Genomic DNA, 26890 nt, shown 5'->3' on the forward strand with positions numbered 1-26890 from the left:
GATAGTTTTGACCAATATTTGATCGATAGTAAATCTTAATTTAATTCATCAAGTCATTTTCACTTTTTAAATTATTTTATTCACAATAATATGGACTGACGAGCTGGCAAATATTCCCACTGAAAGATTACATCCAAAATTTCATAGAAATTTATATATCTGATGAAAATGCCACGCACCAAATTTCATTCAAATAGCCCATTATGCGTTTGAGTTATTATATACACAAATTGGCAGACATATAATTTATAATTCCTCCTTTATTTATTTTCAAATTCAGTTAGTCTTGAAATGTGGCATTTAATCAATATCTTATAACCAATTTTTTTTTTTATCATTAGATGTTTCTTTAATTAATTTAAAATATTCCCTCTTTGTTTATTTCATTTACAAAAAAGATTTTTTTTAAAAAAAAAGCAATCTAAACATTTAGCTCAAATGTGAAATAAATCCAGTTACTTTGAATAGCAAGATCATTTTATTTTCTATAAACAAAATTAGACTGATCATATCACAGCTAATGAAAAGGAAAATTCATTTTACTTTCTTTTTTTTTTTTTAACTAAACTCTAGCTAAAGTTACTTTTAATATAAATTATTAATTTATAAGTAAAATTTTAAATATTTAATTCAAATTAAGGACTCTGTTTTAATCCCAAACTGCCAGTCAAAATTCAGGGCTGTTCTAATTATTCTGAAGCATCTGATTATTTTAGAATTATAAATAGTGTGAAATGAATGGAGTGGAAACTGAATAAATCCAAAATAAACTCCAAAATACTCCAATTACACTTTTTTATGCACAGCGTTTAATAGTGAAATTAAAAATTCATAAAGCAGTGGTGTGAAATCCTAGATGCTATATCCGCTTAAAAAAAACATATGATAAAGATATACATAGGATACATTTTCATGAGAAAAACATATGAAAAGATATACATAGGAATAGAATACCTTTGCATTACATTTCTACATGGATATTAAATCATTTTCTTACATCACATCCTTTATTTTTACTCTGAAATGATTCAGTTTTATAATAGCAATACTTATTTTACATACTTATGAGAATTTGCTTTAAAAGAAATATGAAAATTTTCATAAGTATGTAAATAATCATATGAATGATACAATAATGACTGAGAATTAATAAATTATGAGACAAATAAGAAATGATATTTACTCGACAGTTTTAACAGTAACTTTTCCTTGTATTCCATTACTTAAACAATGTTGTTGCATATTTAAAGCAGTCAAACGTAAAGCTATGTCATATTTCAGTTCTGGTGTGAACCTTTCTTCCACAACATCATTACAGCACTAGAAATTACAGAAAATAGCACAGCTATACTTCTTTAAAAAAAAATAACAATTCAAAAAAAAATTGAATAACAATTCAATTTCTTATCATAATTTTAATCAAAATCATAAAACAGAAGTAATTTATAAGAAACTGAATAAATGATGGCAGAAAAAAATGGAGTTATTAATAACTATGATTTGAAACAGCAAAAGATAACAATTATATCACAGCATAATAACAGCAAAGAAAAATGTATAAAACAGTCTTCTTATCTAGATTATTAAAATTATAATAATTAAAAAAAGTTTAATAATCATAACTACAAATGATAAAAAACACTAGCTATATTTCTTAATAATGATTGTTAATTATTAATTACATTATAATTATTATCTGTGCCAGAATCCAATTATTAATTGTAGCTAGAAATGACATGGGACAACACAGTTATACTTCTTTTACTCAGTAGTAATAATTCAGATTTAAAGAAATCACAAAAAGAAGATGATATATTTAACTAATCTTATCACAGAGGATGTACTTTAAATTAAATAGTATTATCAACTAAAATAACTTACAACTTATTGCAATAAATTAAAATGAATTAAATCTATCATTTCATTTCTGAAAGAAACATTCCAGATTATAGAATATTACAATTAATTCTCTTAATGCTCAATTTTGCAACAGTTTTTTTTCTTAATTAAATTACTATTAATAAAAAAAATTAAATTTACCTGTAAATATAAGTACTCAAATGCTATAGGATCCTTTTGCAATAATTCATAAGCATCTTTAGGTACATATGTTACTCGCAAGACACAGCGAAGATGGTGAGCCCCTGGCTTAGCAGCAATCTAGGTAGAAAATAAATACATAAATAAAAATAACTTAAGTTTAGAAAAACTATGACAAAGTATATAAAACAGAATTTAAACTATGAATTGCTAAATAAAACATATATTAGTCACTAAAATAAATGTACTTCAAAATTGCACAAAAAATTACACTACCAAAACAAATTCTACACATTATCCTTAATGACATTAAAACTTATTTCAAACTACTAAATATAAAAACACTACATGCTTTCAAATCTAGTACTAATTAATTAACCTTTAAATGAAACTGGAATATATATATATTGTATATCCAATATATTTTGAAAGTCTATTTTAATGCAAGAAAGATAAAAAATAAAAAAATAAAAAACTGTACAAAGAAATAATTCAAAGAATTAAAATAAATAGTTTATTCAGTAACAAAAAGTATAAAACACAAAACAGTTATTTATTTGCTAATATTACTTTTAAATGCTGAAAGAAATTACCTTATTTAAAACATTTTATCAATACATGTTTTACATTCATGTACATGTACATGTACATTTTTTAACTTAAAAATAATAATAAACCATAAGAAATTTCTATATCTATACAATCCCTCATTTATTGATAAAAATATTTCAATAAAAAATTTAATCTTATAATGTGTAAAAATGTGTAATCAAGATAGCAGACAGATTTGAAACCAAACAGAATACATAATGCAAAAAAAAAAAAAAAAAAGATAAAAAATGAAATCTACGATTGGAAATTTCAAGTTATTATGTGAGAACATTATTATTTTTAAGTCATTATTTGTCTTAATTAATTTAAGTCATTAACCAGTTCAAACCGGTTTGAAACAATCACGAGACTTCTCTATCTGTTCTCTATCCCTCTTTCTATATATATGTATAATGATAATTTTTTTCAATTTTCATTTTCAATTTTCCTAGCTGGCAAAGTTTTGGAACTCGACCGATTTTGAGATTAAATAATAGCTATAATGTCATAGTTTTACGTCAACCTTTTAAAAATGCATCTGCTGTCAAAGAAGCATACATAATAATAAAGCAATACTGGTAAAAGCAGGTAAAGAAATATATATTCAATTAAAAGATGATGATGAAAATTGCCATTTATGCTTCAATCATTGCTTATGTGATTTCGCGCTTTAAAACCCTCTAACCAAAACAACATCATGTTTTCACATGATAAAAACAAAAAACATTACATAGAATAAGGGATTTTAAATTGTTCCTCCATATTATGCAAATTCACTAATAAAGTATACCAAATATGGCAAAGCATTATTCATGTCCATATTATTTATAGTAAAAAATATGTGATGAAGTTGAAAACTGCAATCATTGTCATATATGTCTAAATACTCTTTAAAACTGTGACTAAATAGGCTGATGAAATAAGATGAGGGATGAGGAATTCGTTAACACAGAATAGAATTTATATAGATAAAGAGAAAAACTGGCAAAAAAAATTTAGCTGCCATAATTTTATTCTTTTTGCATGTTACCAGAAACAAAAAGACGACAAAAGGCTCATGATTTTTCAAAATTTTACAAAACAGAAGAAGTCTGATTCACTGTGATGCATTGATCCAGTTAAGGTAAACATCCATATTTGTAGGGAATTTAAATTTTGTCTTTACAGTGCAAATCAGTTCTTTTACATTCAGACTACTTTCATTATTAAATCTCAGGCAACAGTGGCTTATGGTTATCCAAAATACTTCAAACCAGAATTGGCAACACAGTAGTCTGTTTAAAACTATCCAGACAAGACAAAAGAATATAAACACAATCTCACAGAAAAAATTACTGACAAATATTTCCTTACAAGTGAGTCAAGAAATTCCATGAATAGCAATCATTAACACCGGTTGAAAATAAAGGATCAGTTAATGCTTGATTCAAAAACTGATAACATTAGATGAGTAATGATCATACTAAATGAATATTTTAAATGGGAACAGTATGGACCCATAGGATTTTGATAATATAAAATGAATGATAACATTCATTAGCATCCACTGTCTATCGAATGCAAACATATTTGCATACTATTTTATTAAAAGGATAGATCTAAAAATGTAAGAAATACAAAAATAATTTTTTTAAACTTTATATAAATATATAAAGAAATAAAGATTGTTTCTGAAATTACTAATTCATAAAAAGTAAACAGATTTAGTATTTCTAAATTTAGCTTTATTCTCCTGATAATAAATATCAGTTTCAATAAATTTAACTATCTATCGTTCCTTCATAAAATCTTGTAAGTACATCTTAATGAATGTCAGAGATGTTTTCAGAATTCATGTGAAATGTCAAAAAAAAAATATTATTTCATAATTTGCTTAAATATTTAATAACATTTATACGTTCATATAGTGCAGTATATAGGTTTAAAATCAAAAAAAAATATATAGAGTGATTTTATTAAACTAGAAAAATACCAAACAGGAGTTGTACACATAATACAGACTTTAGAGTTCAATTTGTATTTAATACAAAGTTAATATTTAGTCACAAAGATCACAAGAGTGAAACTGAAATAAGACTAGAAATTATAATAAGACAATGTGAATATTTCCCCATCAAAATTATTTCAAGAAGAAGTTGTAAATGCATAAGTTAGAAATTTATTCATACATAAAAAATAAATTAGTTAAAACACACCTAACAAACATGGATTAATTTCAATTTTGTCATTTTGAATTAAATGAAAATTAGTGGGATATAATAGTGTGATTAAACCATTTCAACAAGGAAACAGACAATTTTGTTTGATCAAACACAAGCTCAGAATTATTCTTTTTTTAGAAAACAATTCTAAATACATTCCACATACCTTCCAAATTTCAGTAACTTAAAGAAAGGAAATAAAAAAAATGAATTGAAAAAAATTAAAAATAGGATATGAAGTATGTTTGAAAAATATTCTTACCTTTGTAAGTGTATCCTTGGGATCAAGAATCGCTAATCGATTCTTACGAGTAATTTTGACATGTTCTGTGGCAAGACAAAAGTGATTTACACACTTTATAGATAATTTTTCAAACAGTGAATTCAGCACATCCTAGAAAAGCAATGAATCTGTTAACCGAAGCATTAAAAAATATGATTCTTCATTAACAACAGATTCAATTGAAATCAGTATAAATTTAAAGCTTATGTTTTCAATCATTTTCAACCAATGATTAAATCCAAACAATTTTCTAAAATGGTAAAGATTTTTTATTAATGAAAACAATATCGTTTCATTTGAGGCATGTTAAATTTTATTAAATACTATTATAACAATCCTAAAACAAATAAAAATTGAAATGGAACATTATAGACATTTAGTCTGTTTTAAAACAAATCAGGAAATTCTAAAATATGATTTTTATAAAGTTAGCTGTTGTTTGACAATAAATAAAAATTAAATTTTACATCCAATAAAATTATAAACAATAGTAATGAATGAACAGTAATAATACATTTTGTTTAATACTAAATAAATAAAGAAAGAAAGAACAGAAACATTTAAAACATTCATAAAGACTGTTAAATAATTAATGAAGAATAAAGTGAAATAACTGAATCAAATCAAGAATGAAAATAAATAATTAGCCACAAAAACAATAACACATCAGATTTTCAAATTTCAACCAAGCAAGACATATAAATTAATTTATTTATCTTGAAAAAAAAAAAGCAAACTTATATATTCATTCACAAAAGGAACTTATTAATTGATAAATATGAATTAAAAGGAATGGATATTTTGCCAACAAGAAAAAGTTAAAGAGAGTAACTCATAGGAAACACACACATATTTAGAAGTAATATAAATGAATTCATTCACAAAACGAACACCAAAAAAAATAAATTCATGCAGTTATCTAAAATATTCAACATAGTTATTATCCGCCATCTCCTTTAACCACCTATGTAGTTATCATTTGTATTTTCCTTCATTAATTAATAAACTATCCATCACAAATGAAATATAGTGGAAATAAGAATAAAGTAACTTTCCACGTAATTACAAGACAGACTAACTCAACTAGGGAATAACAAAAACTAATATTTTATAATTCAACAGTTGGATTAGCTCAGAAGCAAAGAATGAAATTCTCATTAAAAAAATTAATAAAATGCACTTCCAAATTTGAATGCATTTGGGGTATATGAGGTTGATCTTTCCTTTTACATGTGATCATATTTAAAAAAGAAATTACCTGCACTGTTGTAGTACTGTCATATTTAAAAGACTTTGTTTGTCCATTCTCTAAAAAAACTTTGAGCACATTTGGCAGGAAAGGTACATTTCCATCCACAGGAGAAGGCTATGAAACAGGGAAAAAATTATTAATACAACTGTTCTTTAATAAATGACAGTAAAATAATGATAATAATAGAAAAATATTGCAGTGTATAAAATATTTAAATTAACACAGACTCGTACATAAGCACTGATCCAAATATTGAGTCATTTTATTTTAGAGATAGAATAGAAAATGATAAGTACATCACTGCAATTAACATCATAATTGGAGGTTTATTTTGAAATTATTTTATTTCAATCAACCATCGCATCAATAAATTTAGCCAGTTTCTTATACCTTTGTCTGACTGTACCACAAATCATTTTACTAAGCGATAACTTCTTCCATTCATACAATATGCAAGTTTTGACAGAATTTAAACTTTGTGCTGTTTAGCATTTACTTTAGCCTCAGAAATACCTTTGTGTAACACTGCAAAGGATTTAAAACTGCTGAAGAAAATGATCAATGTTTTTGCTAGATAAAATTCAGGCATCAGACCAAGCCTGTTTTGGTTTGGTATGATGGCATAAAAACTTGCTAAAGTTTCTAATTCTTTATTGTATATCTTACATCAGCATATGACAATAAAAATATAGTTAATAAATCTTATTTGCAATATTTCTCATTAATTGTTCTTTGTCATCAATGAATCTAAGAGTTAATTCCCATTGTCTGATACTGCAGCTCAAATCACAATATTTGTTCTTACAGCATTTAATATTTTAAAGTTTTCAAGGATATTTTGAAAATTTGTTAAATATACACCATTTTAAGCTATACAGCTTTTTTTTTTAGTTCAAAATAACTTTTTATCAGAAAATATTATTCAACCAACATTTTGCTATAATGGAAATTCAGTAATTTATTGCTACTTAATATTTTTTTTTTATTATTTATGTGGAAGTCAGGCCTTGAACATTCTTTATTTTTAATGATAATAATGAAAAATCATTAAGATCTTCAAGTATAATAAAATGCAGTTTTCCAATTCATTCTCAATTGTAAAATTATTTCATTTGCAGGACATAGTGACATGATTCTATTCTTTGATTCTTTCTGTTCTTTTATTCTTTTTTTTTTCTCAAATTGATTTGATGTAATTTTTTCTATAAACTGGATATGGAACCACTAAGCCTAAATTTATTTTATGGCTATTAGTACTCAATAATTGCCAACATCAAATAATACAATCTACAACTCTACAGATAAATGGGGAAAAATGTATTTTTAAACTACTGGAAGATTTTTTTTTTTTTTTTCTTTTTTATATCTGCAGAAAATCCATACCCAAAAAGATTCTTAATTGTGATCTTTTTGTCTTCCATCTCTATAGTACTTCTAAATTTTTAGTTTTATATAAATGTCATCAGCATTAATACAAAACAACTAATTGCAGAAATACAGAAATGAATGTTTCATCAAATTCATAAAACTAATTCTCATTTTCTGAAGTGTAAAAGTATTAAATAGCCATCCTGTAAGTAATGGCATTTTCTTAAAAGAAATAAAATAAATCATTTTCTAAAATTTTTAAATATAAATAAGTGACATAACAAATGGTTTAGTTAAAGTGTGGAATTAAATTACACTACCATTTCTAAAAAAATTATGTGTGAAGTGCATTATATAAAACAAATGAACTTTTAATAAATAGAAATTAAAAAATTTTTGCAACAATAATCAATTGTGATTCCAGTAAGTAAACACATTTCCATAATGAATGTATAAAAAAATGTAAGAAATTTAAATAAATTAAAGAAATGCTATAAGGTAATGTTGATTATGTTAAAGTGTTTAATTTTGCAAAAAGTTAAAGATTGCAAATTTTTTTTTAAATTTCTACATAAACAATAGATATATAAAAAAATTCCTTCAAATTTAGTTTTTTACGTAAAAATATTTGAGATGTGTGAACTCTATGTTGATAAATAATATTGTTACGAATTTCCTGTGATGTGCTTAGAGTAAATTCAATAAGCAGAATCCTTTTAACAAAAAATAAATAAAGCTATTTATTTAACGAAGACTGCGCATTCAATAGCTCAGTCACCAGCCTACAGCTTGCTTGCTGTCTAAGGCTCCAATACAACTCCTAGCTTGATGGTTGGGTTGACGGGGCGCCTAGCCCCGGCAGGGGCTTATCCCCGGTAAGGAGAGACTTCACAGTGCTTTGCTGTCTATACTTTGCCGTGGCCGTCTTCGACGAATTTTGGAGATGACGAGTGTCAGGACTCATTGTGATTGTCTGATATTAGGGTGAGGGGGGCTGCCGTTGGGCTTAGTAAGTTTTTACTGCTTGTGAGCTAGAATTGGCTATTGAGATACTGTTTAATTTGAGTTTGAAAAAATAAAGGTTATGAAGAAAAACTAAGGGGCTGAGATAAATTAAAGTAGTATATTACGGGGTCTTCTAGAGTTTGTAGATGGTTTATATTTAGGGATTTTAGCTATTGCTTCATTTTCATTCTTATCCATGTTTTTAAAGAAGTTAGTGGCTAGATTTTTAATGAATTTTTAAGAGAATACAACTTCTAATCTTTCGTGCTTGTTTTTATATGCTCTCTGCCGGAAGTGACGTCACTAACAGGAAGTTATGTCATATTAGAAAAATCCAGAACCTTGGAGAGAATTCAAGAAATCAGGATCCCTCTAGAAAATCCTCTCTGTCGCCAAAGTTTCCAACTTCCGTCGCCAAATTTGGCGACAAAAATTAGTTGCCTAAAACATCGCCAATGAGCCAATATCTCGCCAATTTGGCGACTTGCTATTGAAATACAATGGGATACATATAATATTCATTATCATAAGACAAATTACACCAATTTACAGAATTCGTAACAATATTTAAAAAAGAATGACAAACTATGAGTTAACTATATAAAAAATAAATCATAAATTATTAACCAGTCTGAAATTATTTAATTAGTTGAATAAATAATTCATAAAAATACCTCCAGACACCAATACCTTAAGCACGAAATGACAAAATTAAAATTAATTTTAATTTTGTCATTAATTAATTATTTATTTTTCAAATTTCATTTTAATTTTTCGCAAAGCAATGGAATTTGTATGGACCTAAGATGAAATAAAAACAGAATATTCAAAACTAGAACCAAAATATAATATAAAAAATGAAATGAAAATAATGATAAGTTATTTTAAAAAAAGAAATGAGTTTGGCTCACTGAATATAAAGGCGAACCATTGATGATGACTCCTTCAGAAAATCTAACTCTGGATGGATTGTTTCTCAATTTGGCTTTTTTTGCTGCAGTCAGAAGAGCTGATTTCCTAGTAGTCTAAAAGAAGTATTCAAATTAATAATACATAATTTGATATTTCTGAGTGCATTATTTTTTAACACAATATAGCATGGAGCAATTCTAAGCAAAAAAAAAAAAAAGTCTAAAATTCTAATTTATTTAAAATTTAAAATTATGAAAAATGATAACATCAAAACAGAACCACAATTTTTAAATAAAAAATGGCAATAAAGATCTATGTTTAGTATTTCAAATAAACATCATATAGTTGATAAACCCTATGTCATAAATAAAATAATTTAAATTTTTCAACATTTTAAAAAAAATAAATAAATAGTTCTAACAAATAAACAGTACATAGTGCATTAAAAACAAGAATTGAATAATAAAGTCTTTATTGCTTTTTTGGCTGAAAATATAAACACTAAATTGTAATGAATTATGGGCATAAAAAAAATTATTCTTTTATAATCATTTGAAAGCACAAGATACAGATATATTTAACCAGCAAATACAATTCAGAAATGTAATTTTTTAAACATTTTTTTTTTAATTTTGATTTTAAATGAACAAAAAGAAATTTGAATAATAGACAATATTTCAGTATTATAAGAAATCCAAGAGACTACAGAAAAAATTGAATTAATCAAGCTGCATTATATTGATACCTTTTCAAGAATACTATGGAAAAAAAGTAGTACTAAAGATTTCAAATTCTTTAAAAACATCTAAATGTTAAGAATTTATATAACATGCAGATGGTATGATTAATTATAATGCATGCAAAACATGTTACATGCAGAATTACTAATTAAAAATGATATATCAGATTTAAAATATTTATTAAACTAGAAAAAATTAATCTATATAAAAAAAAATTCCAAATTTTTTTCCAAAAAAGTTTAATATTGTGAAATTGCTAAATGTATGTTAAAAGCATGAGTACATGAAATTAAAACAGAAAAAAAAATTGATAGATAAAACTGCATCTATGATATATTTATATTGCAAAATAAACAATAAAAAGCTTAATGAAATGTCTAGTCTTGTTTATAAATATGAATATTTGCTAATTTCTATAGAATACATACTTGTGATACAGACAGCTAATTAAAATTTTTAAAAAAGAGTAAATAAATGAGAATGTAACTTTACAAAATTGTCAATGGAAACACTTTTATTTTTATGATATAATCAACTCTTACTATTTCTAGACATTTAACTAAAATTTGTTAATCTTATTTAAACATTTATAGTATATTGCAGAAATAATGATTAGAAAATTAAAGAATTATTTTTAATCAATTCCTATCTTCAAATTAAAATATTTTGATAAATGTATAGTAATATTAAGAGAAATGAAATTGGTAAAATAAAGAAAGTTATAAGCAATAGGCAAATTTCTAAATAGGCAACTGCCCCTTGCCTCTTAGCTGATAGGGAAAAGTGATGAGCATATGCTAAAATAATTTACTACCCTAGTCCCCAAATAAATTGGTAAGAAATGTAAATTCTATAAATTAAAAATTATTGTTATAATATTAATATTTTGTCAAGTATAATTGGCCAAGTTTCCAAGTCACTTAATTATTTCAGTGAATTTACGTTAATTTTTTATCTATTATTAATTATTTATAATTTCAAAGCATTTGGTATAAATACAAGCGTCATTTAGTCATGAATTATAGCAAAATAAGAATTTACATTAAAAAAAACTATTATTGAAATAAAAAAATTAACATAAAATAAATAATTAACATGGTACTCAAGTTAAAAATCAAAAACTAAAATGACCAAAAAATACAGGCATCATAATGTGCACTGCTTTGGGCTGGAAAATGCCTAAATTGTCCACTGGTTATCAGAGAAATAAATGCAACAATTATTTGAAATATTTTCTTAAATTCCTTACAGTTCAAATTTTAAGTTCTAAATGTATATTTAAATATATATAATGTATGGTAAAAGAATAAATGATGATTAAATAAGGATAAAAAATATTTTACAGAGCTTACATTATTAGTTTGGGGCTGGCAGACAAGAAGAGTGACAGTTTGTTTACAAGACCTAAAAGTATAATGTATTTTCATAAGTAAAAACATGGTAATATATATATATATATATATAATAAAATTACAAATAAATAAATTATTACATTTCTAGAAAATACAGAAATGAAAACAATATTAGTTATACAGCAGATATTGCTTAATATGATTATGACTAATATCTTCATTTACTTTATATTATCAAGTTCATCTGGTTGCAGAAAACATTGAAATTATATACAAAAATATTCATTTAATGCGATGACTTCATCATTTAAAACTATCAAATTTGAAAATGAAATTGACCATTTCTTCATTTTAAAACAGCATTATCGATTCAAGTTCTTGAAATTTGTTGCTCAATTCATAATAAAAATTTGAAACTCATTTCCCCTATAGGATGGGCTTCATGTTCTTTTTCCTGGACTAAAACAGTCCAGATCACTTTAAATAAACAGATATGCTGCCAAGTCTGTAATAGATATCTATAAACCACTGTAGTTTTCAATTAAATTATGATAGAAAAATGGATTTGAAAAACCAAATTTGAAAGTTAAAGACAAAATAGAAATTCTTAATAATTATGAAAATTTACCAAAAATGAATCGTCAGAGCATTGCAGCACAGTTGAAAATTTTACAGCATGTTTGTAAAATTTTGAAAAATCATGAGCATTTTTGCACAAGATCAAACAACAAACATTGATGATTTCAATGGGAACAAATGTAATGAACAAGAAACACAATGAATACCAAAATGAATCAAGCATGTGAAACAAGCTTGCAACATCAATCAACAAATTTTAAATAAAAGCACAAACAATATATAAGAGAAATGTTGAGGAATAATTGTTAATAAGCAACAATTAAGGAATTCTTTTAATTGTTACTTCTGAAATAAATAATTGACAGCTTTGAGGTAATTTCAAGTTGAAGCTTTGAAGTTTTTTCTATTATTTTCCCCCTTGATGGGATTAAAATATATTTATAAAATAAACATAAAAAAAGTGCAATAAGCACATTCATTCTTTCTTTTCTTTTTCTTGACACAATTAAAATATAGTTGATACTATTCAATTCATTTATTGTTATCAATCGGTGAATGTTATGAAATTCTGCAGTCTGAAAATGCTCACATTAAATGACAGAAGCATAGGCATGCAACACAGAAGAAAAATTCAAGAATTCTTGATGCCAGATGTCGAGACTAATGAGTTTATATGAGTAATACAGATAAATATAACATTCTTGATATATGGAAATCAGACATGGAATCCTTTAAAAATTTTAACGGAATACTCCAATTTTTATCTATTGTCCAGATTATTGTGTGTGTACAAGACATGTTGAATAATTAGGAAATAGAAAACGAAGAGGATATATGAAAGTAATTTGAGCAGCATTTTGGTTCGGCACGTGTTAAAAAGTTACAGCAAAAAAATAGAAGCCCTTGTAAATTAGAAATTCAAATGAAGCCACAGTTTGATTGATTAAAAAACAATTATTTTTAGAATGCATATAAATTGAAATTATTAGATACATAATAATATGTATATTTAATATACAATGTTACATAATATGCACCCATGTAACACTTATCCCATATAATATTTATCAAAAAACACATTTGGAATGTTAAGAAATGAAGTCAGCCAAAAAACAATTTTCGTTAATTCGAGGAACCCCATTTATTTTTCAAATGTCAAAAATGATTCATTCAGCAGATTTCCTATCCAATACAGAGCAACTAATACTAATTTGATTCCCTCTGGCTTTGGAAGGCTTTTTTTTCATCATGATGCTTAGCTGAAATTAACAAAATTTTGTGAATTGTTCCACTCAAGTTCCGAGCATTTTAAGGGGAAAAAAATTTTTAATGGGCTAAGCAGTCCTTAAAGCAAAATGTAAGAAATTCTGAAATTAGAAATATAGGGAAAAGAAAGTCAGGCCCCTAAAACTAGTTTTTAAGTGCATGTAATTTAAAACGATGGAAACATACAAAATATAGTTATCAAATACTTTTTGAGACAGAGATTATACAAATGTATGAGGCACTATTCAAAAGGATATATCATCATAGAAGAAAAGAAAGTTTGATTGTATAGCTAGACAACTGTTTATATTATCATCATATTTTAAATTTCATAACAAACAATTTAATCCAATGATATTTATAATTTGATTAATAATGAAGTATGCTCACATTATACACTAATTAATTCAATAATTGTATACAAATTATAATCTGATTATTTCAATAACATGATCAAATTATTATTTAATACATTCAATAATACATTCAAACAATTACTTCATTAATGTATTCAAATTATTACCTGATTAATTCAATCACATGTTCTCTAGGAGCTCTCATTACATCTTCTCCATTGATTTTCATAATCTGATCACCAGGCATCAGTTTGTGCTCATTAGGGCCACCTATAACAGCATAATATGATCAGATAAATTCTATTATAAAAATGGGCAATTCCATTTTATTATATTAAATAAGGACTAGGACTAATATACTGATAAAAATAAAAATAATAAATTGACTTGTTGAATATAACATTCATTTTTTTTTTTTTTTAAGTAGACAACAATTAAACTGAACATATATATTTCAGAAAAATAAATTTAGAAGGTAAAGATAAATAAATATGAATTTAGCATTTCATTTTAAATAATAAAGAAAACAAATAAAAAATATTTCAAAGTTATTATTCATTTGATGCAGCATATTCAGTGACATGAAAGGACAAAAACTATTTCATTATTAGTAGCTAAAGGGAAAAAAAAAATGCCTAAAATGTATATAAAGTGACATGTACATAATGTGAATAATATCTTATATACATGATTAAAAGATTTTCAACACTTGGTAAAGCTTCAAAATATCATTAAATAGAATAAGATAAACATAATCTAAGCATGATATACAATTTAAAAATATGCTGTAAGCCAATGATTTTTTTTTTAATTTTTTTTTTTTTTTTTTTTTTTTTGCAAAAATAATCTTTGGCTTTTTTACAAAAGAATATAAATGCTATCTTGATTTATAATTAATAATAGTAATAATTACTGGAAATAATTAGAATGGTTTTCAATAAAATAATTTTGATCTATCAGTTTCTACATCATAATTATATGATTATTCATTTAAAAATGTTTAAGTCGCCACATCTATTAGCTTCCTCCTTAATTTGACTTCAAATAACTCCAGTTAAAAAAAATATCTATAAATAAATAATTTTAGAATACAAATATGTGATTAACAGCCCAAGTGATTTTATTATTCCCATATAAGTGTATAATATATTTGGTAAGTACACATATTATTATTTAACACTGTAACTTTATATACAACATAATTTACAAATTATATATATATATATATATATATATATAATGATATTTTTAAATCTAATTTCAATTCTAATTAATTTCCAAAGTTTTATCTTAATTCAGCCCATATTAACTTCATTCTAAAATATTCTCTTATTGCCTGATTCCATTCCACTTTTTCTGTTTAATTAATTCAACAGAAATGCTGTGAAAATGCTTAAAATTGCACTTTCACATGCTCTGAGTGAAGGGATAGAAAAGTGTTGACTTAAACAAATTCTTCTAAAAGGTTCCTATGATTCCCTTGCCTGTGACTGAAGTTTAAAAAAATTCATTTGATCAATGCAAATTCATTTTTCTAAATATCTTTAATCATTTAAAATAAATAAATAAAAGGAACCAAATTCAAAGCATTCAGACCTTCTGTAACAAATCGTACTATAACCGGTTTTTCACTGCCAGCAACAAAGCCAAATCCCATCTGGGCATCTCGCACCAGTTGAACCTCCCGTGGCTGGGGAGGTTCTTCGTCTCCATCTTTGCGAGGATTTTCATATGTTGTTGTTCGATTTGTGTGGCTGCAAAGATAAAAGACAAAATAAATAATTTATCCTCAAAAACATAAGTTACGTTAAATAAAATTCAAGATATATCAGTACTTGTGTATTAATTACATATCATAGGTTAGCTTTTAGTACATTTGCATGCCACTCGCAAATTTTAAATTTAACAGAATGCCATATGCAAAAATAGTTAATAGACTAAATTTTACCTTAAGCAATTTTTTGGCAATAATCAGTCATTGCACTAAACATGAAATCTTTGGTGTTCTTTTTTTGGGAAAAGAGGAACGATTACACAAAAGTATCAAAATATCATAAATTAGATTGATTCTTTTGATTAAAATTTGCAAATTAAATACTCAGCAAAATACTAAGTAGATTAAATTAAATACTTATATTTAAAGAATAGTGTGTGGAACTTCAATGATTACAGAAGCATCAAATCTCAATAAAATAATAAAAAATTTTAGAATACAAGGAAACATGTGAAAAAAATAAACAAAATTAAGAAAAAAGAAGGAAAAAAACATCTTATAAAAGTGATTATGCTTTACTTACAAATATTTTTACCGTATATACCTTGATTAAACTCCCAATGATTCATGATTATATTTTTTATATCACTGAGATCTGTAAATAACACAACCAGTATTTTTTTTTTATTTCCACATTTATTTCAAAAATTGATTTTATTTACATTGTCCATTGATTATTTTATAGAATACTGAAAATTGGTCGACACTGTAGGAAATATTTAAACATTATAATAATATAATGTTTAATTATTTCATAATATTAACAATTAAATAAGAAATATATTTCCCTGGAAAATGCCAAATGTCAAACAGCAAAATATGAAATGTATCTCTAATGCACGAAAAAGAACCTGTTTCAAAAAATTCAGAATGGATTATATTCAATGGTGGATTAAACCAACATGAAGATGATATGCTTAACCAAGAAATTTCTGTTTCTGTCACCTATCGTGTATGTTTGAAAGAAACCAAAAATGTTTGCACATGTGCAAAGTGCTTTCAAAAAATTCTTACCTTCTATGCCATGCAAATAAAGATGAATATAATATTGTGTGTGGCTTTGTTTCTAAACTAACAACCTTATCATGACCTTTTTTTTTTTTTTCGTACTTTACCTAACTTAAATAGCATTTGTCATTCAATGACTAGGTATTATATATAATGCCTAGGGAAAGTATATAATAATTCTCATAACACAGGTACATTTTTCAATTTCTGAGAATAAAATATTTTTAAGATTACAGAAATTTTATTACACACAAACAAAAAAACACTTTATTCATTTGAAAGTTAATTCATTAGTCCCTAAAGCTGTTAAACAGAAATAATTGGACACTTATTGGGTTAAAATATTCATTATGCCTATGACTGAATTACTACAAAATAACTAAATAATGTATATATTATAAATAATCTTTTTAAAAGTTTTTTTTGTACTATTTGATCGTTACAACTCTGATATGCATACTATTGAGATATAATTTATTACTATTCATTTCTTTACAGTATTCAGAATTGAGTTACTTTTTAATAACGAAGAATGGGTTTTAAAATTCGGCTGTCAATAGTTTCATGTACATGTGTATGTGCTATATATATATATATATATATATATATATATATATATATATATATATATATATATATATATATTATGTGCATGTTTGAGAAAGGAAGCAAGTGATGAGATGAAAGGTTAGCAGGCTTAAATGTCTTTTTGCTTTATTTTCTTATGAGTATAAAGAAGAAACTCAATTTTTAGTAATTATTAAGATTTCTTAATAATGACTATAACCAGACAGTAACACAGTTTAACCAGGTAGCCAGAAAAAAAGGGGGAAAGTGGTTTTGAAATGCATTCAAGGCTTATTTAGCTTCAGAAGAGAATTTTCTCAAGATTTCGCTGATATAACATCCTTTGTAATAACTTAAGAATGTGGTAAATAAAAACCCATATAATTCAGATGCTGAAGTGAAAGCCATGATAGTCTGGTGTTAAGGTCTTGGTTTGGGGACAGGAGGGTTCTAGGTTCGAGACCCTATTCCATTGAAGAATTGCTGTGTAAGTGGGTCTGGTCTATATTAAATGTCCTACCACTGGTGAGGCGTGGAAGTTGGAGGGTATCATCTTAGATTTTGTCCTCATCACCTAACAGTACAAAATTGCAAAGACCATCCCAAAATAGCTCGAATACTGCTTTAAAATAGGATTTTAATATAACTAATTTTATACTGCTGAAGCGGAGGGTGAATTCAAGTGATCTGAAAAAAATTGTTTTAGAATAAATAGTACCAATAAATATGATAAATCAGAAAAAAAATCATTAAAAGTATATATTAAGTTTATATATATATATATAATCTATTTGTAAAATAGGTATTTTTATATTAGTTTAACAACGTTTACTAACAATAATAAATTATGCTATAAAATGTCAGTTTTTCTGGCAGTACCACCAAAAGATTTGGAAGTGTGCCAATTTTTACCAACCTACTCTACAAATCATGGGTTTCACAACATATGGTTGCTATACTTAAGATTGAATTTGGCAATCAGTTTGATCACTGCCATACTAACCTTAAAATGGCCCATTTAACATAGATTTTGGAAGCTGTCCAACTAACATAAAAAAAAGCTAACAACTTTTGATTTATAAAATTACTATTTCCTAAGGTGAAGGAATTTTTGGTGAATCAAGAAAGCTTTAAACATGAAAAATGATCATTGTAAAGCACAGTTTAATCTGGTTAAGAAAGTGATAAAATTCTTATCATCAAAAAGTATCAAAATAGAATAAATATAATTAAAAAATTTAGTACATAAGATTAAAAAAAAACAGTTTTCTAATAAATTAAGACAATCAAAAGCTTTCTATACTATCTTTCACAACAAGAAAGTGTATGCAGTATATTTAAATATTAAAAAAACACTTGCTTGATGTAGTAGGTTTTCCCATCTTTGTCCATAGCAGCTTCCCATCCATAGGGAAGGCCAGTACCTCCAGAGTCCCAGGATTCCACAGGCGGGAGCCATGAGGATATCTTTGTCTCATGACTGAAAAAAAAAAATTATCATTAACATTCTGAATCTCAAATGAACAATTTCCTTTCTATAAAACAATCTTTAAAAAGTAATATTATTAAATTACTAAAAATATTTTAATGATTAGCAAAAAAATCTTAAGAAAATATAGTTGAAATTAAATCTTCACAAATGTTCATGAAGTTGTTTTCAAGTTCTACAATGCTTTAAAGTGCAATAATGCCTGGAATTTTGAGTTCGAAATTAAGCAAAAGTCAAAGTTACTTAGAAATTTACAGATTTGATACAAGATGGTTAGTAAAATATACAGTCACATATTTCTATTTTCATAATTGAAAATTATCATGGTATAGTTATCTTTTAATTGAATTATTTACTACATAGGTGAAAAAATATAAAATAAAAATACAAGATTTCTATGAAAATGATACAAATTTTAAATAATTCTACTGATATCAACCAAGAATTGACAATAATAATTCAAATACATATGAATACAACATTTAAAAATAAGACTATTTTTTTATGGTTTATTATACGCTTTTCCTTTTCTTATGTGTTAATGCTTAAAAAATATACTAATAAATTACTCGTATTCTACTTATTTTCATAGTAATAAATTACCTTAATTATTACATTTCTCAGAACTTATAAATTACTCTGAAGTAATAATAAAATATTACATTATTAAATATGAATGAAAATAATTTTTTATTAATAAAAAAAGCAGACCTCGAAACACAACTAACAACAAATTAAAAGAAACACAAATAATATTACTTACATGCAGTAATATCTGCACAATTTTTAATAACGATCAAAGGTTTTAGAACGTCAGTATTAAATGAATGCATATCAATTATAATCTTTTACGAATACTGCCAAAAGGCACAGTTATTGTTAAAGAAAATTATATATACTACTTCCGCTAACAAATTTGAAAAACATTCAATCGATCCAAATTTAGAATATTAAATTATCGTCTGCCAGGTAGAGAGAATATTGAAAGTATATAAATGTTCTAATCTATGTTTTATTAATATAAATTATGTATTTTTTTTTTTTTTTTTTTACAAGAAACTGAGTAATAAATTTTCAGTATGTTTTATAGAAAAGAACAAATATCGAATAGAATCTTATCGTTACTAAGGTAAACAAAAACTGAATATGCTAGGGTTACAGTTAACATATGACAATAACAAGGGCAAATACTATACATCTATTTGAACTTATTTTTGTGCTATTCTTTTTTAAATTTATATGCATTCTTTCAATAACAAGTAGACAGCAAAAGAGTCCAGATCATATACTGGAGATCCTTGTTTCTAATAGTGAATGTAATTTAAAATACAATAACGAATCTCGAACAGATTTAATTTAATATTGCGTTGATTGAACTACTAAATCAATTAACAAGCTTTATCATTGAAATTGCAATTGGAAGTTTATTTTTTCTAATCAAATTAACAACATTTTTGATATTTATTAACTCTGACATTAGGGTATGACAATTTTTGCTGCTAAAATCCCGACTTTTCCATTTTAATAATAAATTAACAACATAGTTAAGCAATTTTTGTTAATGGAACAAAAAAATTAATCTAGTATATCATCAATTCGGGATTTTTAAATTAAAATGTCAATCATATTAGCGTTTCATTTTTTAATATGAGAAGCATCAAATATATATATTGAGAAATTATAAGAATTTTCCCGATGAATGAAAATTTCGTGGCGCCATCTAGGGTCATTTTGTGCAGTTATATCTTCTCAGTACAAGAATCTTCCCTGTCCCTTTTTTATTTCATTATCACGTACATGATAATACTTCCTATTTGCATATCTCTAAAATATAAAATTAATTTAATAATTTTTAAAAATTAATTTCAAGGTAATTTTTGCAATTAAAATTAATAACTTAAGCTGTGTGTGTTTAATTTTTATTAATTATAAAGTAATATTGAAACTCATTATGTTTGATGATATTATTCTCATTTTATAACCTCATTTCAGTTATAAATGACGCAATGTACCTTATTGTGTGATATTATATGATATTAATCAATATTACACAATATTGCGAATATTGATCAATATCATACAATATTATACAGTATTTGTGTACAACTAGGAATATATAAACGAGTAATTTAAAAATGCACTGACTTATTTAAATGAAAATTGGTGCGTGATCTGACTACAACTGTAGTTTCTTGACAAATTTTGTTTTCATTCGGTCGGAAAAAAAAAGGCGTTCAAATACGTATTCGATTTTCTGGTGTTTATGTATAAAACGACATGTCAGAAAATAACTGTCAAAAGAAGCATGCCAAAAAAACACATACTTGATTAAAGCAGCAAACTCAGGCTAAAAATATATATTTTGTAATTATTGGTCACCAATACCATACAATAAACACACAAGTACCAGTTTCCTTTATTAAATATGTACACACTGTGTAGGACTCTGAAATGTGTGGAACTCTGAAAATAAAAATCTGAGTATTCACGGCCTTGCCAGAGGACCATAATTTAGTTAGACCGCTTTAATTAGAGAGTATGCGAGAAAGTTTTAAGAAGACTATTTCCGCTTATTTAAGTATGATGCCGCTAATCACTATGTACTTTCTTTCAAACGGTGCAGTTTGAAAGAAAGCTGTATAATCTGTTCTTTGTAACAAACAAACAGTGAGGTTTGTTGGACGATAACAGAGAACCCTCACCCTCAAAGACACACAAAATTCACAGTCAATCACCATGAATCGACGGTTAATTCAATGCCTTTGTTATCTACTATATATGGAATAAAGAAATACATTTTACGTGATTGGTGTAAAATGTGATAATATTATCGTTGGCAGAACTGCAATGGCAGACAGCAATAATTAAAAATTAACAATAAACGCAATAATTAAAAATTTAAGTTACTTCGAAACATTCTAGGCATAAGTGAATCTCATAATCCCAATAATAAGACGAAATTCACAACTTTCATTAAAGAACAAAATCCTGCTGCTCAACAAATCCTACGGCCCAACCTCACAAGCGCTTTTTTTACCTAGGACCTTGCTGCTAAAACGAATCTTAATAACGGTCAAGTTATTTAAAACAGAAGTTTCTCAGAATAATCAGAAATGCACCATGAATTTCATAAGAAACGAGATTCTGCATAGAGATTTTAAAATAACAAAAATACATTAAAAGATTATAGTAAATATGTATGTAAAATAGTGAATATGCATATAAATAACATGTAAAATATTAAAATTCATCAACATTTCGATCTTGATTTTTTTTTCAAATATTTTGTGCACGCTTTTTACACAAGAAAATAAAAGTACAGAGGAACTCCCACATATCGCACTTCCACATATTGACAAATCTCTTTATATCTAAATTTTTTCAAGAATCTGAAATTTTCAAAAGACTCTCGAATAAAATTTCTAATCTTGATGAAATGTCTTCGAATAAAAATGTTGGGGAAATGATGTAAGAATTGCGTGACATTAGACGTGTCTATTTTGATAAATTGAGGTATGAATATGAATTATAACTTGGGAAATCTGACTATGTTTGGAATGTTTATAATATACGTTTATTCATTGCAGTTTAAAGCGAACATTGATAATGCACATAAGGAACATAAATAAAAAAAAAGGAACTTCTTCATGGATTCTAATTGCAAAAGAAATTCTTTGAAGTCTGAGAATTGTTTATGAAAAAAAGCAATAAACACTAACTTTGCATTCGCTTTTGAGTTATATGTTATTCTTAGCTTCTATTCTACGAATCTTATTCCTATGAATGTAAAAAGTAGAATGGAAAAAACGACAGATAAAAAAAAAATCAATAAATTTCGACGAAACTTGTATCAACAATATAAAAAAAATTCTTGTTATTTAAACATTTTTCAAAATACAATTTTTTAAACTTTTAACCCTTTAAATCCTTTCAAGCCCCGAAAATATTATTTAAATTTATAATGAAAAAGATATGATAAATTTACAATATGTATTTCTGTATATGCAGAATGTCTCTATTTCGGATTTTTAAGGAATTTTCAAGTATTATATATAGATATTGAACTGAATCTTAAAACTCATCTATCTTAGTACTATAGAATAGATTAACGCAGTGTAAATACTTTTCATTTAACAACTATTTGCACAAACGTTCTTATGTTAAAATACCATATATTTCAGTAATCTAATATTCTATTGCTCTGCACTCAACTCATTTATTTATGATCGCAAATATGGAACCCCAATCATATCCTTACTATTCATAGCCATAATCCTCGCTATCGAAGACAACACACCGAAATAAAATCAATCAGCACGTCGAAAACTGTTTACGATGCGAATGCACGTAGTTTCAGACAGACTGTCGCTGAAGTTGTGTTACGTTATGCATTCTGATGACGTAACCCGGAAGAGATACGAGTTGAGAATATTTCCATTATTTAAAGCGATCGTTTGCTTCTGAAATCGACGGCTAGAAATATCTCTAATACAAGTTCGCAATTTAAGCTACCTGAATGCAAACGATTTTTTAAAAGAAAAACAGATATGATTTAAATAATTAATACAGATAGGAATAAATAATATACAAATAGGAATCCTAGAATAAATAATAATTTTAGAAATGGATTTTCATTCTGATTTTTAATATTTTCTTTTTTAAATTTTGAGTATTATCATATACGAAAAAAATATTGAATTAATTAATTTCGCAGTAATCGCTCACTTTTTTTTTCTTTGTCACTATTAATGGAATTTTTTAGATCGGGATTTAAATTATTGACACCGAAAACTAAAAATATTATTTTGGACAGTAAAAACTGATCATTAATATAACTGATTATATATTAGATTTTACTGCTGTTATAATAGGAAGAAGATTCAGAAAGAATAAGGTTTCTTGGTTAAGGTTCGGAAGAGAAAAAAAGCTTTCAAACTAATATATGGACACACACACAAAAAAAAAAAGTTTTCTGTTGCTTTAACAGAATAAGTGCGCACTATTTTGTAGATTTAGCACGGCCACACTCGTTGAAAAGATGTTTCCCAGACGCAGACAGAAGTCTACAAGCCTAACCAAAAAAAGAGTGTTAAACGGGACAGGAAACCACACAAAACAAACATTTCTACACACAGAGCTCTTTCATTGGGATTCACAAAACGAAGACTTTCACTAAGACTTCACAAACGAATCACCTAATATAAAAATATGGTGTGTCCCAATTTTTTAAAAAATTTTTTAAATTTTAAGAAATGAAAAACACACACAAAAACAACAACAAAAAACTTTACAATAGTACGTTTTTTATTAAAAAAATTATATATTGTTATGGAATTTTTTTAATGAAGACTTGTGGAAATATTTTTAATTTCGTTTCTTAAGAATAACCATGAGTAAAGTAGCAGCGTTTCAAAAATCCGAATCGCACAGATGTCACGTCATATTTCGATCAATAAACAGAATGTACTTTAAATAAATATTTCTTCCTTCTGTTATTTTGGATTTAAATTTGACCAGATCAAGGTGGCCTGGTGGTAATAAACTTAGTGTAGGATCATAGGGTTCCAGGTTCAAGATCCGATCCCTCTAAGGAACAGTCGTAAAAGCAGTTATGGTGCCTGTAAAACCCGCCGGGTCCAAATGTTCTCCCGATGGTGTGATACGGAAGTTTGGAGAATGGGATATCAGCCCAGGTTCCTCGTTATCTAACAACGGTTCAAAATTATAAGAAACATCTCTAAACAGCCCTAGTGCTGCCTTAAAACGAAACGTTAGTGTAACTAAACTAAAAAAGTGTCATATATTTGAATTAAAGATCTCTGATTTCTTTCTTGTTTTTTTTAATCAAAAGTTTAGATTAAAAATTGACTAAATTTAATTTTTTACAATTAAAATCTGAAGAAATACTATCGACTTTCTGTACTAAATATTGTATCCAAATACCATAAGATATTCTGCAAAATCCTCAGGTTGTTGCCCGATATTTTAAATGCCGGGCAATATAATGAAAGTAACGTAACAATTCTATTGTGACATTTGTGCTAATAGAGTTATAATCACCCTAATATGATAAATACGGATGAAGCATCCTCAAAGAAAAATAACAACAGTAATGTATATTATTAATGCTCCTATTAACCATTTTAATTTTCTTGATTACTATATTATTAACCATTTTAATTTCTTTGTTACTGTATTTTGCATCTTGAATTTTTAATTTAACTTCTTCTGAGGTAATTTTTTTGATATATATAATTCCAATGCTAAATTTATATGCTCAATTTCATCTATCTAGCCTGTTAAAGTTTTGAGCCCTTGCACTCACATATAGATGGACTAAGTAACAATTTTTTTTTTTAATTTTTTTTATTAAGGGATTTTATATGCCAAAGCCACTGGTCAAATGAAATATTGGTACATCTAATTCTTAGCGTTTTTTTAATTCTCATGTTCTAACATAGACGGATGAAAATAATGTTTTTTTTTTTTTTTGTTTTTTTTGACTCGGTGAATCTGAAATGTGGAGAATCACCAAAATTTCAAGGCCAAATTTCTTTTACACATTTCGGGTAGCAGAAAATAAAAAAAAATAAAAAAAAAAAATGTGAAAATTAATTGGTTTATATTTATAACAAGAATGAACGAGCAATTAACTTCTGGAAACTTTCCAGAAATGAGGTGGCGCGAGTGCTTTTTATTTCAGAATCAGTAAAAAGCATCATAATTTTCCAAAGCCCAGAATTGGTAAAACATCTTAATTGCAAAATATTCATCTTCCATTACAAAATATTCAAAGCTTTTCCAAATCTCTTTACAAATATTAAAAATTCAGCGTTAGTAAGGTAAGCCAAAGACAGCCAAAAGAACATACCGTCAAACCTCCGAATTAATCAAAACCCGCCAACACAGCTTTGAAAGTTTTATACCCCTATGGTGTCATCAAACAGTAAAGTTTAAAAGCTTTTCGGTGTACCTTGTTTCAGCTTTTGTTGCCTATTAACCTCAGCCTCCGCTAATTTTTCTTATTTTTAATACTGAGACTACTTTTGCATCTGTCGATTATGATTTGCTGACAAGTGAAAAAAAAAAAAAAAAAACAATCTTTTCTATGTATTCTTTGGCTGAGCGCCAAGATCTCAACGCCTAGCAAGGAACGATATTTTTTGCACCGTTGAAAACAGATGGCGTTTTAATGCGCATAAATGGATTCCCTTTCGCAAACTGTGTTTAGTATTGTTTATGAAAAAGATGACGTCCTATTTAAATAAGTGAATTTAAACAAAAGGGGAAAGTGTAAAAACATCACTCTAATATATCAGAAAAAAAGTTGTTGAATAGGAAGTATGCTTTTTTTTTTTTTTTTTTTTTTTGTAGGTTTCAAAACATTTTGATAAATTTGTTACAAACTCTTTTACGCTCGATGTTTTCGAGATTATTGAATTGAAGTGAAGACAGGCTGAAAAAAAAACAATAGTCTTATCTTTCACGAATGAAGACGACAAATGTTCTTTAAAAAGATTCCGAGGAGCTAGCTAGCTGTTTCCAATTTTAATACGATTGTCTTTCCTTTTCTGAAAACTATTGTGCGTAGCAGCATAGTAACACTGCAGAGTTATATGTTAGTAAAAGAGAAAGAATAAAAATAGTTTAATGTGACATGATATTCAAAACAATTTCGATGGGTCATGTATGCATAATGTTATAGAATATGCTGGAAATATCGGAATATATTAATTGTGACTGATTTAACTCATACAATTGTGGTGATAAAGAACCAACACCTTGTGGTGAAAGCATATAAGCTAGTTAATAACTATGCTACCCGAGCAATTGCTTTTGTATCGTGGTCATGTTACTGATCTGCGAACCACAAGCTCCCAGGTTCTATCCTCGCGCGTCCCAACCCACCACAACCTCTTAGTGGGCAACATGTTTAGTAATCTTTGAGGATAATAATCAAAACCGAGCAAATCCATCTTTTTTTTTTTAACATTCTCGCATACGCAGTATACAGAAAGTATAGTAATCGTCAAAAAAAAATTCGAATTAGAGATTTTGACGAATCTTCACGCTTTAGAATAGACTTCGAAAAACACATTTTTGGAAA

General features: G+C 26.4%; 1 protein-coding gene across 4 annotated transcripts in view; it reads right to left on the reverse strand.

Moving 5' to 3' along the window:
• Nucleotides 1–26890, reverse strand: part of LOC129956927 (uncharacterized) — a 769878-nt gene that overhangs the window by 20138 nt on the left and 722850 nt on the right. For 3 of the 4 annotated variants that reach the window (XM_056068981.1, XM_056068980.1, XM_056068979.1), the window contains 9 exons: nucleotides 18655–18774; nucleotides 15542–15699; nucleotides 14113–14215; nucleotides 11745–11796; nucleotides 9652–9765; nucleotides 6374–6481; nucleotides 5095–5226; nucleotides 2041–2160; nucleotides 1184–1320 (listed from right to left, as the gene is read on the reverse strand). In XM_056068981.1, the coding sequence (XP_055924956.1) occupies nucleotides 1184–1320; nucleotides 2041–2160; nucleotides 5095–5226; nucleotides 6374–6481; nucleotides 9652–9765; nucleotides 11745–11796; nucleotides 14113–14215; nucleotides 15542–15699; nucleotides 18655–18774 (1044 nt within the window). Of the gene's footprint in view, nucleotides 1–1183; nucleotides 1321–2040; nucleotides 2161–5094; nucleotides 5227–6373; nucleotides 6482–9651; nucleotides 9766–11744; nucleotides 11797–14112; nucleotides 14216–15541; nucleotides 15700–18654; nucleotides 18775–19546; nucleotides 19630–26890 lie in introns of those variants that run through there. The other variant, XM_056068982.1, reaches the window with a different exon arrangement.

This window comes from Argiope bruennichi, chromosome 11 (assembly GCF_947563725.1).
Source record: "Argiope bruennichi chromosome 11, qqArgBrue1.1, whole genome shotgun sequence".
In the NCBI taxonomy this organism is placed as follows: Eukaryota; Metazoa; Arthropoda; class Arachnida; order Araneae; family Araneidae; genus Argiope; species Argiope bruennichi.